Source organism: Podarcis cretensis (genome assembly GCF_951804945.1).
Source record: "Podarcis cretensis genome assembly, chromosome: 6".
NCBI classification, from domain to species: domain Eukaryota; kingdom Metazoa; phylum Chordata; class Lepidosauria; order Squamata; family Lacertidae; genus Podarcis; species Podarcis cretensis.
Window position 1 is genome coordinate 89,970,175 of NC_137175.1, and position 15,982 is coordinate 89,986,156.

The 15,982-nt window shown below is 43.5% G+C and overlaps 1 protein-coding gene across 7 annotated transcripts in view; it reads right to left on the minus strand.

The window, feature by feature from the left end:
• The window catches only part of PRG4 (proteoglycan 4), a 41,188-nt gene that overhangs the window by 3,099 nt on the left and 22,107 nt on the right, over nucleotides 1-15,982 (minus strand). For all 7 annotated transcript variants that reach the window (XM_079981030.1, XM_079981025.1, XM_079981029.1 and 4 more), the window contains 3 exons: nucleotides 10,025-10,111; nucleotides 9,336-9,475; nucleotides 2,161-2,317 (listed from right to left, as the gene is read on the minus strand). In XM_079981030.1, the coding sequence (XP_079837156.1) occupies nucleotides 2,161-2,317; nucleotides 9,336-9,475; nucleotides 10,025-10,111 (384 nt within the window). The remainder of the gene's footprint in view (nucleotides 1-2,160; nucleotides 2,318-9,335; nucleotides 9,476-10,024; nucleotides 10,112-15,982) is intronic.

The following is a 15,982-nucleotide window of genomic DNA, read 5'->3' on the forward strand; positions in this document are numbered from 1 at the left end:
CAAAACTCAGTACAGTATTTTTCCGTATATAAGACTAAGTTTCTTTCCTAAAAAATTGTGTCAGAAATTGGGGATGTCTTATACATGGATACATCTCCCCCCATTTTCTTAAATCAGAGTCCCACAAAATAGGGGATGTCTTATTGACGGAAAAATGCGGTATATTCATTTTTTTTTAACTCCTGAACTAGGATTGCAATTTAGTTAATCAGATATTAAGGCTTTTTTTTGTCTCTCCCCCCCCCCCATTCTTTTATTTATATTTATTTACATTTTGTAGGGACGCAGGTGGCGCTGTGGGTTAAAGCCTCAGCGCCTAGGGCTTGCCGATCGAAAGGTCGGCGGTTTGAATCCCTGCGGCGGGGTGCGCTCCCGCTGCTCGGTCCCAGCGCCTGCCAACCTAGCAGTTCGAAAGCACCTCCGGGTGCAAGTAGATAAATAGGGACCGCTTACCAGCGGGAAGGTAAACGGCGTTTCCGTGTGTGGCTCTGGCTCTGGCTCTGGCCAGAGCAGCGATGTCACGCTGGCCACGTGACCCGGAAGTGTCTCCGGACAGCGCTGGCCCCTGGCCTCTTAAGTGAGATGGGCGCACAACCCCAGAGTCTGTCAAGACTGGCCCTTACGGGCATGGGTACCGTTACCTTTTTATTTACATTTTGTACATTCTTTTTTCAAAAAATAATTATTTTAACAAAAGTAATAATCATAAATAAATAAGAATAAAAATGTGCACCCCCACCCCCAAGACCATTATCCAGCCTCCCAGAATTTCAACACCTCTTGTGATGGTTTGACCCCTTTCAGTTTTAACAGTACAAATTCTACAAACACCCTCCATATTTCCTCAAAATCATTGCTCCTCCATGTTCCCCATATTACCTTAATGGCATATGTTAACTTACATTAATAGCTATATCCCACACCTCTTTATACCATTTTTCCATTTTATATTTTGCTTGCCCCTTCCCCTTCCTAGCTATCATCATTAGTGCAGCTGTCAATAAATTTGTGAGCAAGTTCTTCATAGCCTGTGAATCTTCCACCCCATCATAAACTGATAATGCTACTTCTGGACTTTTGGTCAGCTTTAACCCAGTGATTTCTGTTACCTCCTTAAACACCCTTTGCCAAAAAAAGTTTACATTTTGTTTCAGTTTTTACAGATTAGCAATGTTTAATATATAAAATATAAAACTGCATGTTAGTCCTACACAGAGCAGATCCTTTGAAAATAATAAACACAATTAACTTAGGTCCATTAATTTCAATGGGTTTACAATGTGTATAATGTTATAGTATACCAACCAAAATATTTTCGAGCTTTTGATCAATTAAAGTGTCCCTTATCAATTAGGCAGCAGATAGTTTTAAAGCTACCTTTTTAATACAAGTATTTACAAGTCCAGTAATAGTCTCCATCTTAGAAGAATGTCTCCATCTACAGAATATCTCTTCCAAGGTGGCAACCTTTGTGATATGTGCATGCATAATTTAAAAAACAATATGCTTTTGCCTCCCCTTTCAAAACTCTTACTTCTCTTGTAAATTTATATAGATGTAATTGAGAAAAAATGTCTTTGTTTCAGTGCCAGCTGCAATACCAGCCATCGATCCAAGACCACACAATGTACTGTACTGTATATCTGATATAAATAATTTAGTTTTGTGATGAATGTTCGAAATTGGTATTCTTTTTAACCAAGAATATCCAAGGGATGTGGGTGGCGCTGTGGTCTAAACCACTGAGCCTCTTGGGCTTGCCGATCAGAAGGTCGGCGGTTCGAATCCCCGTGACGGGATGAGCTCCCGTTGCTCGGTCCCTGCTCCTGCCAACCTAGCAGTTCGAAAGCATGTCAAAGTGCAAGTAAGATAAATAGGTACTGTTCCGATGGGAAGGCAAACGGCGTTTTCGTGCGCTGCTCTGGTTCGCCAGAAGCGGCTTAGTCATGCTGGCCACATGACCTGGAAGCTGTACGCCGGCTCCCTCGGCTAATAAAGCAAGATGAGCGCCACAACCCCAGATTCATCCGCGAATGGACCTAACAATCAGGGGTCCTTTAACTTTTTTTAAAAAAATCCCAGGCTCTCATTGGCCTTGCATATTGGATTCTATCCGGTGTTTCCAATGTATCTCACAGGCACCCTAAATATAAATCTTACCTTTTTTAAAGAAATAAACCGTTTCTGGCCTGTTCTTGTGTTTAGCCACAGAGAGAGCACCTGTAATTTTTCCATTCAGTCCTCCAAATCCTTTTACAATTGCCTTGGGATAGCCAGAATCCATTTTATCATTGGTGAAGCGCCAGTACTGAGAATCCTGAGAATTAAAATGGCTGAAGTTATGTCAAACATTAAATGTAGACTTCATTGGGCTATCGTGCCTTTAATGTGGACATATGTTGTTGCTGCTGTTGTGGTGGTAGAAGGGGGCCATTTTAGAGGTAATACTTATTATCACCACCTTTTCCTCAATAGGAATTCCAAAGTTGTTTGGGGAAGGGAGAGCTTAGTACAAAGGCAGAAACATTATTACTACCATGTCATCTAAAACCCTAATTTTGATCAGCTTGTAGATGATATTCAGCCTCAAACATCGCATGGGTCTGAACCAGTATTATTTAGTGATGCTGTTCTTTTTAATTGTCCTATTATTTTCTATTCCACAAAGCTAGTTAAACAAACAAAAACTAGCCAGCCAGCATTAAGTACAGTGATACCTCGCAAGACGAATGCCTCGAAAGACGAAAAACTCGCAAAACGAAAGAGTTTTTCCTTTTTTGAGCTGCTTCGCAAGACGGATTTCCCTATGGGCTTGCTTCGCAAGACGAAAACGTCTTGCAAGTTTGTTTCCTTTGTCTTGCAAGTTTGTTTCCTTTTTCTTAAAACCGTGCATTCACTTCGAGGAGTAACTCGTAGCACGCGGTGTGGTAGCCTTTTTTAGGTTTTTGAAGACTTTGGTGATTTTTGAAGCTTTTCCAAAGTCCGTGCTTCGCAAGACGAAAAAATCGCAAGACGAAAAAATTCGCAGAATGAATTAATTTCGTCTTGCGAGGCACCACTGTATATATTTTGCCTTGGGACTATGCATATGTATGGCCACTAGCTGTAGTAATTCAAAATTATTCCTGGATTGGTTTTATCTTTATTTTCTCACTTTAATCTACAGCATGGGAAGGCAAACTAAGGTCCGGGGGCCGGATCCAGCCCAATCGCCTTCTAAATCCGGCCCATGGACGGTCCGGGAATCAGCGTATTTTTACATGAGTAGAATGTGTGCTTTTATTTACAGTGCATCTCTGGGTTATTTGTGGGGCATAGGAATTCGTTCATCCACCCCCCAAAAAAAATATAGTCTGGCCCCCCACAAGGTCGACCGGCCCCCTGCTGAAAAAGTTTGCTGACCCCTGATCTACAGCAACACACCAGCAATAGACATAAAGTAATAACAACGAAGACTTAAGAGTGTCTGGAAAAGAAGGGACTTTTTCAAACATTTTTTCCCCTCACAACAGCAAATAAAATAGACCTTTCTGTTTTTGAATCACTGGAGGTGGCCGCCATTTTGTTTTGGGGGGGACTGTGTGTCTATTGGGGACGGGTCCTCATCTATGTGTGTTTTTTGTGTTGTTGTTTGTTGCAGCATCCACATATTGGCATCGAAATACCAGTTAGTATTTCTCCATCTCCCATTTAATCCAAATTTATCCTCTTTGGGGGAAATTCACTAAATAAAATATAGCCTCTTGCCAATTACCCATTTGCAAATTAAGCCCCCATCTGTCTAACGCTAGGGCAGGGCCTATTTGCAGTCATGTTGATTTTCCTGAGATTTAGCCCAAAAAAAAATTAATGAAAACCTGTGCCAACACTTTACTTCAAAATGAACAAATGTATCTTTAGATAGACTGTGCCAATGGTCACTGGCATATATGTGGTTAGATGGAAGGAATTAGCTTAACTTTAAAAAAATAAACCAAAAAAACTGGTCATTTTCAATAAAACAGGCAAGATTTGGCCGTCAGAATCTGACCTACTGAAGTTACTTCCCGGCTTGGCTTACTTGCAAGACTTCAATTTTAGGTGTGTCCTTTTTAAAAGCAAAAAAAAAAAACACAAAAAAACCACTGGCAACATATATTGAGAACATAAGAAAGACGCAGAAGACAGTGTGGGAAAATATGATCTGGAACACAGTTAATTGTTTAGACGTAAGTGAGCATACCTCATAGAATATAAAAATATGATTCATTTGTTCTTAAATTTATACCCCACATTTCCTTTCAGTTTGATCCAAGCACTATCCATTGTTCCTCCTGTCTCCTGTCCACCTTTTATCTTCATAACCACCCTGCCAGGTAGCTTGGGCTGAGTGGGATTTTGAAACTGGGTCAGAAACATCACACTAAATACGACACCAAACTGGCTCTCGCATTTGGCTTAAACAACAACGGCAAAACCCTCTTGCTTAAGCTACACAAATAAAGGTTAGATATGCAAGGGTCTTAAAATCAACCCGGCGCCACCTCCATACCCTCTAGCATTTCTCCGATAAAAATAGGGGCACCCCATTCCATCATGGAAGTGAGAGCTGGACCATAAAGAAGGCTGATTGCCGAAGAATTGATGCTTTTGAATTATGGTGCTGGAGGAGACTCTTGAGAGTCCCATGGACTGCAAGAAAATCAAACGCATCCATTCTGAAGGAAATCAGCCCTGAGTGCTCACTGGAAGGACAGATCCTGAAGCTGAGGCTCCAAGACTTTGGCCACCTCATGAGAAGAGAAGACTCCCTGGAAAAGTCCCTGATGCTGGGAAAGGTGGAGGGCACAAGGAGAAGGGGACGACAGAGGACGAGATGGTTGAACAGTGTTCTCGAAGCTACAAACATGAGTCTGACCAAACTGCGGGAGGCAGTGGAAGACAGGAGTGCCTGGCGTGCTCTGGTCCATGGGGTCACGAAGAGTCGGACACGACTAAACGACTAAACAACAACATTCCATCATGATAACTTTAAAATTTTATACCCCACACATCTTACTGGGTTGCCCCAGCCCAGTCTGGGCTGCTTCCAACATATATAAAAAACATAATAAAGCATTAAACATTTAAAAAAATCTTCCCTATATAGAGTTGCCTTCCAACGGCTTGGGGGGGTTGGATAACTCCATACCCTCCAACATTTCTCCAATGAAAATGGGGACATCCTAAGGGAAAATGGGACATTCCAGGATCAAATCAGAAACCAGGACGGCTTCTCTAAATCTGGGATGTCTCTAGAAAATAGGGTCTTCACCTCACCAAACAGAACCAGCCCAACTACCCAAACAGTTGCAAAATTTTGAGGGTCACCAAGAATACCGCATGCACCCCAATTTTGTGCCCCACTTCCTTTCAGCTTCCTGGAAGGTTATTCCCTGGATTCCTTCAGCAGAATGTCCTGCCCTTCCCACAAACTTCCTTATTATATTATGATATAATGAACACAGATTGCTGGCATTTCAGGGGTCACTTTCTGCTTCAAACTCTATTTAAAATTCCAGCTGAGGAATAGGAAATATTTAATATGAGGTGTGGCGCAGCATTTTAGTGTTTCTTGGAAACTACTCCCGTCCTTCAAGCTGTTTCCATATTAATTTTTAAGATGTTTTTACCAGGTGCCGAACTCTGTGGGGGTTTCTCGCTCTTCTTCAGAGACATTAATGGTGCGCACAAAAACCGATTTGTCATTCTTAAGGCTGCAATGTTTAATGGATCAGCCAGTTCAAAAAACCTGGAAAGGTGACTAGAATAGTGTTGCCAATTAATCAGGCATCACTTAAAAAAATGTCAGGTGTGTTAATACACATATTCATTAAAAAAACCTGCATGGCTTAGACACCATTTTATAAGAAATGTGAAAGAAAGGGGAGAATGTCGTTTCTAACCTGACTCCCTGTGTGACACATATTGGCACCAACTGAAAACAAGAGAAAAATATGCCATTCTTCAAAACTGTCATACGTGTGGAGGAAAGCCTTAAAACACATTGCAGAATTCTCAAAAAATAGACCAGAGGCCATATTTCATCCAGCAGAGCTTTTACTTGTGCTGAAGGCAAATGAGCATCATGGTCACAAATCCAAATATATTCAGGATTGGCACAGTCCATAAAAAATCCAGTTGCAGCACTTACAGAAACTTACAAACTTAACTTATGAGACTAAAACCTTAACACTAAGCATACCTATGCACAGAACAGAGATAGAAAGAGAAAGAGAAACCCAGGCTCCTTCTGGCATGTATTTATAGTGTGCATGACCTTAACTGGAAGGAGGTAAGAGAACCAGTTCAAATCAAATGTACTCAGAAGTAACCCAAACAATCATGACCCTTCTGCCTGCCTCTCTCACACAGAGAAGTTTCCAGAAGCTTCTAGAATCCTCTTGAATTCATAGGAATAATCTCTATACATCAGCTCAAGACTTTATGCACTAAGAAATGCAAGCTGACACTCCCCCCATTTGTTAGTTGCAGGATGTATTGATCTGCAAAACACTTATTGAGGGGGGGGGATTTTCATGTACACCTTCCTTCTACAAGAATAAACCCTAGCCTTTTGTTGCTAGCCCTGCAATTTATCAGCAGAAAAACAGTAATTAATTTGTTCTGGAGGTCCGTTCTTAACCTGAAACTGTTCTTAATCTGAGGTACTACTTTAGCTAATGGGGCTTCCCGCTGTCGCCACACGATTTCTGTTCTCATCCTGAAGCAAAGTTCTTAACCCGAGGTAATATTTCTGGGTTAGCGGAGTCTGTAACCTGAAGTGTCTGTAACCTGAGGTGCCACTGTATTTCCAGATGCTTCTGTGAGTAGCAGAAAGACACCCTGACTCCCAGAAAAAACAGCTCAACCTTCTTAAGCATGACCTTAATTGGAAGGAGTTAAGAGAACCAATTCAAACCACCTGTACTCCAAAATAACCCAAAACATCATGACCCTTCTGGAAGCTTCTGTGTGTGAAGGAAGCAGGCAGAAGGGTCATGACGGTTTGGGTTATTTCTGAGTACAGGTGGTTTGAACTGGCTCTTGAGAGAACCCTAGTGTTGAATGACATGAAGTGAGCTACCTAAAGGTTTTGCTTAGTAAGAACAGACATCCTCCTCCCACTTTTTGGAAAGTATTCCTTTAAAGGTGGAAGCTGGGTCAGCTGGTGGTAATTGACGCTCGTTATTTAATGCAATGCCTGTGCCAGGTGTTCCTGGGGAGTAAGCAGGTTGGATAAGCTGGTCAGAAGCTGTCTTTATGGGACTTGAGCTGAATGCTTGGTGGTGTTTTCCATTTCCTGAGGTAAATTTCAGGAGGAGCTGACTTGTGCTTTGCATAACTAGATGTAGAAGGAAGGTGTACATGCAATGGTTTTTTTCCCTGTAAGTGTTTTGCAGATCAGTGTCAGCTTGCATTTCTTAGTGCATAAATTCTTGAGCTGACGTATAGAGATTATTCCTATTCCTATTAAGAGGATTCTAGAAGCTTCTCTGTGTGAGAGAGGCAGGCAGAAGGGTCATGATTGTTTGGGTTATTTCTGAGTACATTTGATTTGAACTGCTTCTCTTACCTCCTTCCAATTAAGGTCATGCTGACTATAAATATAGGCCAGAAGGAGCCTGCATTTCCCTTTCTCTATCTCTGTTCTGTACATAGGTATGCTTAGTGTTAAGGTTTTAGTCTCATAAGATAAGTTTGTAAGTTTCTGTAAGTGCTGCAACTGGATTTTTTATAGACTGCGCCAATCCTGAAGGTGACCGTGATGCTCATTTGCCTTCAGCACAAGTAAAAGCTCCACTGGGTGGAATATAATTGCCTCTGGTCTATATTTTGAGAACTCTGCAACACGTTTTAAGGTTTTCCCTCCACATGTATGACAAAAACCTCTTCCACATTTGTACCAATGTAACTGATTAAAAATCAGATACTGAGATTTATTTAGCTGACTGACAGCTTTGCTTGTGCTCATTAACTTTCCCACTCCTTATTGTGCTTAAAGGTGAAGGCAGCATATGCTTCCTATCTTTGCTGCTGCCTAAAGTCCTTCCGGACATTCTCTTTTTCATGGGTGGGATTCAACTGCATACCAACAAATTCGGTCTGCACAATTAAAGTGAATTCACCACTCTTACACAAGAAAGCCATTTCCCAAAATATATACAGTGGTACCTTGGTTTGCATACGTCTTGGTTTGCATATGTTTTGGATTACAAGCACGTCAAACCCGGAAGTGCGTGTCCCAGTTTGCAACCTTTTTCGGGATTACAACCCATTTTGGGTTACAAACATTTATGTGTGTTTTGGAGGCCCCATTGGCAAAAGCGCGCCTTGGGTTACAACCTGTTTTGGTTTACAAACAGACCTCTGGAACAGATTATGGTTGTAAACCAAGGTACCACTGTATACAGTATTTTAAAAACTGGGCAGTGTACAAGAAGGAAAATTTGAGAGAGCTATTGCTTGATACAACGTCATATCACCTCCCCGCAAACAAGTGAGAATGAAGACTTAATGAACAACAGCCTTGCATAGGCACCCTGCAAACTTTGTGCAAACCAGTCAGGATAAATGATCAATAAAAAGGTCACTTGGAAAAACTTCCGTAACAGTGACCTCAATCTAACACAGTGGTAACATAACTCTGAGCCTATTTCCCCAGAAAAAAGTCTCATTGTGTTTAGTTGGGCTTATTCCTAGGTAACAGTGCATTGAATTACAGCCTTAGGCATGCTTAACTCCACTAAGATTGTTGCATTGTATCCTAGCTCAGCTCTAGAAATGGCCATGAAGGTATTTCAAGCCAGAAAATGACAGCTGTTATGCGGTGCTCAAATAATGGTGGTCAGGAGAGGACGAACCCTGATACAGTAGTGCTAGTTTTCTGTGAGGGTGGAATGAATCATTCTGTTTTATTTTTGTTTAGGGAAACATTTGATCATGTGAGTCCTGCCTACAGTCTGAAGTTGTACAGCCCAGACACAAGTTAAGCACCTCAGAGAAAAGCACAACTTCTTTCTTGTGTCTGACCGATACCACCACAGAAATAAAACTTCACAGATTCTACAAAATGCATCCATCTGTACAAAGAATAGTTTGGACAACCAACAATCAACGCTAAATTAACCTGTGCATGGTAAGTAAGGATATAAGCAGTGCAGAGTGTGACATTTTATGGTTGCAAAATTCAGGTTATGTTTGTTCATTTGTTTCGTTCTCGTGCGACATTGATGATCTCCAGGTTAAAATCGCCACCTACAAATGTCAACATGTCAGTGTTCTGTCATGCACATTGAGGAATTCATGTGACCCACCTTAAAAAAGAAGGTTTTGCCATCACAGTTACATCTAGAGAAGACTGTGTCAATGGGAGAGGGGATACCCCACACCTCTGTGATTTTACGGGGGCAAGGTGATGGTGGACTCGTTCCATTCAGCAACCAGTAGTAATGGCCTGCAAAATCAAGCAGAGGTTGAAGGGGTGGAGAAAGGGGAATGGATTAATCCTCAGGAATCATTCTCTCTGTAGTCCTCAACCTTCTCAACCTAGGGGTACTTCCTAGAAGGGACAAGAGTGGTGCTCTGGTGCATCAATTTGTGGAATCCTGTACATGTTGGTTTTGGTGGTTTGAAAATGGTGGTAGCTATTTTCTGCAAAAGGCAAGTGTTCTTTGGCCATTGAAACGTAATTGTCCCAGTCCAGTGAGAGAGATGGCTCTATGAAAGTAGGCTTATTTTATGTACATCTCCCTTGGCAGTTCCATGCTTTTTAAAGTACTGGCTGTGCCTTTTTAAGGGGGGACGACAGGCTGTCTATTTTTGATGTGGGTGAGGTTGGGGATACTTGTCCACCAGGAACAATCAGTCATTTGTGTGTATATGTTTAGTTGAAAGCACATTCATCTGAACTGGGACTGATACGTACATAATAATATGTTCTGCATTTTTGTCATATTTTGTAAACAAAAGAACAACAATTAAGCTCACCAGTCTGCTTACTCACCTCTGAATACAGCCAGTGATCCATTTTGTAAAGGGACTATCCCATCTGCCGGCTTCCGGTTACATAAGTTCATCTCTTGAGGTACATCTGGTACAAAATAAGTCATTTTAATTTTACAATTCCAAGTTTTATATCGCGAAGGATCCTCTACTAAAAAAGGTTAATCCTAAATGCTTTAGTTTATGATAACAATATTCACTGGGCATTAACCCTAAGATTTGTTCCAAGGACATAATTCTTACAAAGATAAATGCCAGATTTAATGTACTCCTTGCTAATTGACTTTGAGTGCTCCTCTCCAAAATATTTGCACTGACCAGTTCTAGAAGGTTCTCAAGGATCCAGTCATTTGCTCTCCAATCAGACCATACGCAATCATGGAAAATAAGCTCTTATGAGGAAAAGGTTGGAGCAACTGGGCATTTTTATCCTGGAGGAGGGGAGCAAGGAACAAAAGGCAGGACTGGGTCTAACAGGCTAAAGTTTACAGGAGAGTAGATTTCAGTTGTCATGAGGAGAAACTACTTACTGGCAAGAACAGTTTGACAGTCAAACACATTACTTATCAGGGTGATAAGTCTAGAGGTCTTAAAGCAAAGGCTAATCAGAGAATCTGTTGGAGATGCTCTGGCCCTATATTTCCCACACAGAGCAGGGGGTTGGACAAGGTTCAGTGTTTCCAAACTTGGCCCTCCACCTGTTTTTTTGGACTACAACTCCCATCATCCCTAGCTAGCATGACCAGTGGTCAGGGATGGTGGGAACTGTAGTCCAGAAACAGCTGGAGACCCAAGTTTGGGAAACATTGATCTAGATCAGTGGTTCTCAACCTGTGGGTCCCCAGATGTTGTTGGACTACAGCTTGCATCATCCCTGAGCTCTGGCCTTGCTAGCTAGGGATGATGGGAGTTGTAGTCAAACAACTTCTGGGGACCGACAGGTTGAGAACCGCTGATCTACATGGTCAAAAAGATTCCTTCCAGCTCTGTACTTCTCTGACACCATGCATTTAGAGCTCTTTAATAGCCATGTCTTCCCCCAAAGAATCTTGGAAATTTTATTTGACCCTTCACATAGCACGGTTACCAGCCCCTTTAACAAACTACATCTCCCAGGATTCATTGGGGGAAGCCATTGTGTAGATGCAACCATACATGGTCTTCAAAAGCTTTGATCTTAACATTCGTATCAACCCAAAAGGCACCATTTGATACACCATATTCAATAAAATAAAAACTTTTTTTAAAAAAATAAAAATACAGCTTAGTCTACTGATATGTCTATTGGAAGGTGGTGTTAATATTCTATACCACTCATATGCATGAGATTGATCATTATTGTATTGCAGATGAGCAACTGGGTGTATGGGCTCATATAGGAATAATTTTTGGCAACGCTCAAATTCATTAGTCTTGTTCCACCCTTTCTTAAAGAAGCTGTTAGGTGGTACACTCCCACTCATTTTTATCCTTACAACAATCCTCTGAGGCAGGTTTTGGCAAAGACAGAACAACTTGAAGCTGGATCCCTCCTGTCACATGGATCTTTTGCTTTCTGGTGTTAATGTATTGCTAAATGTACTCATAGAAATACCCACATATTGAAAAAAAAAACCCGTTGTTGTTGAGAAGACGGTTGTATTTGGACCCATACGATTTATGTTCAAATCCCTGCTTGTCGATAAATTTTGCTGGGTGAGTGTGGGCCAGTCACTCTCTGTCAGCTTAACTTTACCCACCCCTCCCAACATAATGTAAGGATATCATGGGTGTAGGTAGACCATGCCTGAGCTCCTTGGGGAAAATAAAGTAAAATACAACACAGTTTAGCGTGTAATTCCAGTCTAGGAGTTGAAATTACACCTGCCAGGTCTATGATTGCGACTGTTGCTCTTCTACAAGGCTTCTTCACCCTTCTCTGCTCTTCTAACATGGCAATGGATTGGGGGGAAGTGGGAAATGTTAAGGAAACACATCATTCTTGCAAAGTATTTCTGAATTGAACACATACAACCTGAGTGTATTTTTGTCAGGGTTCTTTCACGCCAACTGGCTGAAGGCTAGAGAATGGATACACCCTCTGGTGGAGCTGAATCAACATAAAGGCACTGATTATATCAAGATTTGCCACCGCCATCACAACTGCATGTTGGTACCAATGGTTATTCCAAGTCCTTTTTTACTACTGTTAAGAGTGCAGTGTATTCATGCAGATTGGATTAGGTGAGGGTTGGACACTTAGGTTTGTAATATATAGAAGCTGGGTGCGTTACACACTGCATGAGACTTATCTGCTCGCCCTTTCAGTGACACAGTGTTTGCACTCCGCTGCCACCTCTGACCCTGTCGTCCTTCCTGCAACACACCCCTGGTCTCCTCCGCCTGATTGGAAGACGTTCCAACCTCTCCTGGCTGACGCAGGATTCAAATGTGCCCACCCATGTTTGTGGCCAACCACAGGTGTGGCTGAGGGTATGGTTGGGCCCAGGCTCAATTCCTCGGGAGTCCTCATCTAGGTCCACTCTGATGGAATAAAAGCCAATGTGTCCCTCGCTCAGGACCACAGTTGGCTTCGGTTTTCCCTCCCTCCCTCAGTCATGGTCTTACGGTTTGCTGGCAATTGAATGTATTTGCTTGACCTTGCTATGGTTTTTATGGTTGCCGTATTCAGGGCAGGCAGGGATTTGTCCTATTAGGCTAATTGGGCCTGTCTGGGGGTTTTGCCTTCCTCATAGCAATGGCCATAACTTTGATGGATATGGCATTGGGTATATTCCTAGTCAGTGGCAGAGAGGGCATTGTGTGTCTGGGTTTCCCCCTCCATGGTGGTGGGGTATCCCATTAAAGGGATCCATAGATCACTGGGTTAAAGCTGACCAAAAGTCTAGAGGTAGCATTATTATCAATTTACGATGGGGTGGAAGGTTCACAGGCTACGAAGGACTTGCTCACAAATTTATTGACAACTGCACGACTTATGATAGCTAGGAAGTGGAAGGGGCAAGCAGAATATAAAATGGAAGAATGGTATAAAGAGGTGTGGGATATAGCTATTAATGATAAATTAACATGTGCCGTTCAGATAAGATGGGGAATACGCAGGAGAAATGATTTTGAGGAGAAATGGGAGGTGTTTGTAGAATTTGTACTGTTAAAACTGAAAGGGGTCACCCCATCGCAAGAGGTGTTGAAATTTTAGGAGGCTGGATAGTTACAATGGAATGGTCTCGGTGGTGGGGTGCACATTTTTAATCTTATTTATTTATGATTATTACTTTGTCAAAATACAATTTAAAAAGGGATCCATAGGGGAGATGCTACTATCCAAACATCCAGGGAGGGGCCAAGGGCCATAGCACTCCCCAGCATGGCAAGCCTCTGGGGTAATACAGTCATACCTCATGTTACGTTTACTTCATGTTACGTTCTTTCAGGTTACGTCCCGCGGTGACCCGGAAGTACCGGAAAGGGTTACTTCCGGGTTTCACCGCTCATGCATGTGTAGAAGCACTAAATTGCGCTTCACACAGGCGCACAAACACCAAATCGTGCCGCACACCTGTGCAGATACGGCGCTTCAGGTTGTGCTCTTTTCATGGGCCTCCAGAACGGATCCCGTTCACAACCAGAGGTACCACTGAACCTATTTGAGGTATGTCATAGGTCTAACCCACACCAAGCTTGACTCTCCGGCAGGTCTTGGTGGGCTACCCTATGCTAAGCCCAAACTCATTTGTATCTGTAATCCATAGAGTTGTGGCCTGATTTAAACTCCAATGAATTGTGTCTGCAGTTCTTGCTGCATCCAAATGGCCGGATAGGGACAGATTCACAGCACCTTGGCAACACAAATGCATGCCTTGGCCACTTCTGTTCTTGAAGGTGTTGTGAGTCCATGCCCATTCCACTGGACCTGTATTGTAGTCTCCTATCCATGTGGGATGAATAGTGCTTTATGGTGTTGGTGCTGGGGCTCATCACCTCATCAGACTGTGGAACTTCAATGCAGACAATATAAAACTAACTTACGACAGAGACTATGTTAGCAACACGAATGAGCAAGAATGAGCATACATGGCATTATTAACACCTGTTGATTTTTACAAGACGTTCTCCACAATGTAAAGTGTGAATCTGCAAAACTCTTGGCTTCAGCTTTAAGCAAAACACAAAGAAAACTATTAAAGAATGGTCAAAAGCAAGTATAAGGATCCTCTTCCTACATATTGCCAGGGGAAGGGTTATTATACGTAGGGCATTCTAAAGGGTTGTCTAAATATAACTTTTTTGCCCTTTATTCCAGTACATTACAGTTGCACAGAGCATAACCAATGCATCTCACTCCACAATCCTGCTTGTCACCTGGAAATCTAAAAATACTAAACAGTTACCTCATGCATTATTTTGGAGTTCTCTTTCTAACCCAGGGGTCGGCAACAGTGGCGTAGCGTGGGTTGTCAGCACCCGGGGCAAGGCAAGTAATTTGCGCCCCCTAACCCGTGGATTTGCCCTAACCCCAGATGTTGAGCCCGGTGCAGCCGGCCCCCCCTGCACCCCCCACGCTACGCCACTGGTCGGCAAGGTTTACCAGCCATGGGCCGGATCACTCCCACAGAGATCTTCCGTAGGCTGGACTGGCACAGCGTGATGCTGGAAATCACGTCTGTGCATGTCCGCGGAGCTGGAAATCACTTCAGCGTCTGGACTTGCGCATGTGCAGACACAATTTCCGGCACCGCTCGGCGAGTCCCTGCGTGCTGCACTAAACCAGCACGGCGCAGCGAGGGGAATTGCCGAGCAGGCGGCGCGGCTCGGGGGCGGCACAGGGGGCGGGTAAAACAGTCTTCATGGGCCGCATCCGGCCCATGGGCCGCACGTAGCCAACCCCTGTTCTAACCAAAGGGTTGCTATTTCTCCCCGAGGACATGAAAACAGCCATTATTACACATTTTCATATTTTTACACCCAGCAGATGCATGTAGCTATGTTGTGGCCCATATGTCTGGGGGGGGGGGGGCGGGGGGGGCGGGAATCAATTCTAGCCAGGCTCTCGCACTAAATATTGCAAATGTTAATGATAAAACTTTGTATGATGAAGTGGGACCACACTGTATTTGAAAAATACCTTCATAAATACGTCCGTCATGTTACCATCGCTTATCTGTTGTCAACCTGGTGCCCTCCAGGTATTTCAGACTACATGTCAGCTGGGGCCGATAGGAGTTATATTACAGAACATAAGGAGGGCACCAGATTAGCGAAGACTGCGCATGTTCAGACTCAAGAGGAAACATAGGAGACATTTCTCCTTTGACTTTTTCTAGAATCCCATGTAGCTTTTCAAAACTTCACTCCAGAGAGAGTTATTGTGATGGCCTGGGATTCGGACTCAGAGGCTGAACCTGAGGAATCCCAGCCTGCACGGGATTCCCTGCCTCCAGAATCAGCTGAGCCGGGGCTGGGGCATGAGCCTGAAGGGTCCTCACCTGTGCTGGATCCTCAGGTGCAGGCACCAGCTGAGTCTGCTCTGGCCTCTGAGGTGATGGAGGACCCATTGCCTGCAGGTGCTCTACTCTCAGCCCCGTCAGGGGAAGCTGAGGTTGCCTCTGGGTCTGGTAACCGTCCAGCCTCTCCTGAGCTGCAGAGGTTCAGGGCAGAGAGGCAGAGGGAACTAAGTTCCCGCAGGAGTAGTGCTCGCCTCCAGGCCAGGAGAGGCGAGTCACCTGTGGACTGGGGCCGCCCTATGCCTCGGGGCAGATAAAAGCCAGCCAGCCCCAGTCCCAGGTTGCGGGAGCAACGTTGTTCCTAGCCTGTTCCTGCCTGCACCCTGTCCTGCTCTTCTGCCAGAGTTCCTGACCTCACCTGACTCCCTGCCTTGGACCCCACTTCAGCTTTGACGGACAGCCTCCATACCGCATCCTAGACCTCGGACTGGACTCGGACCTCGCTGCACAGTTAA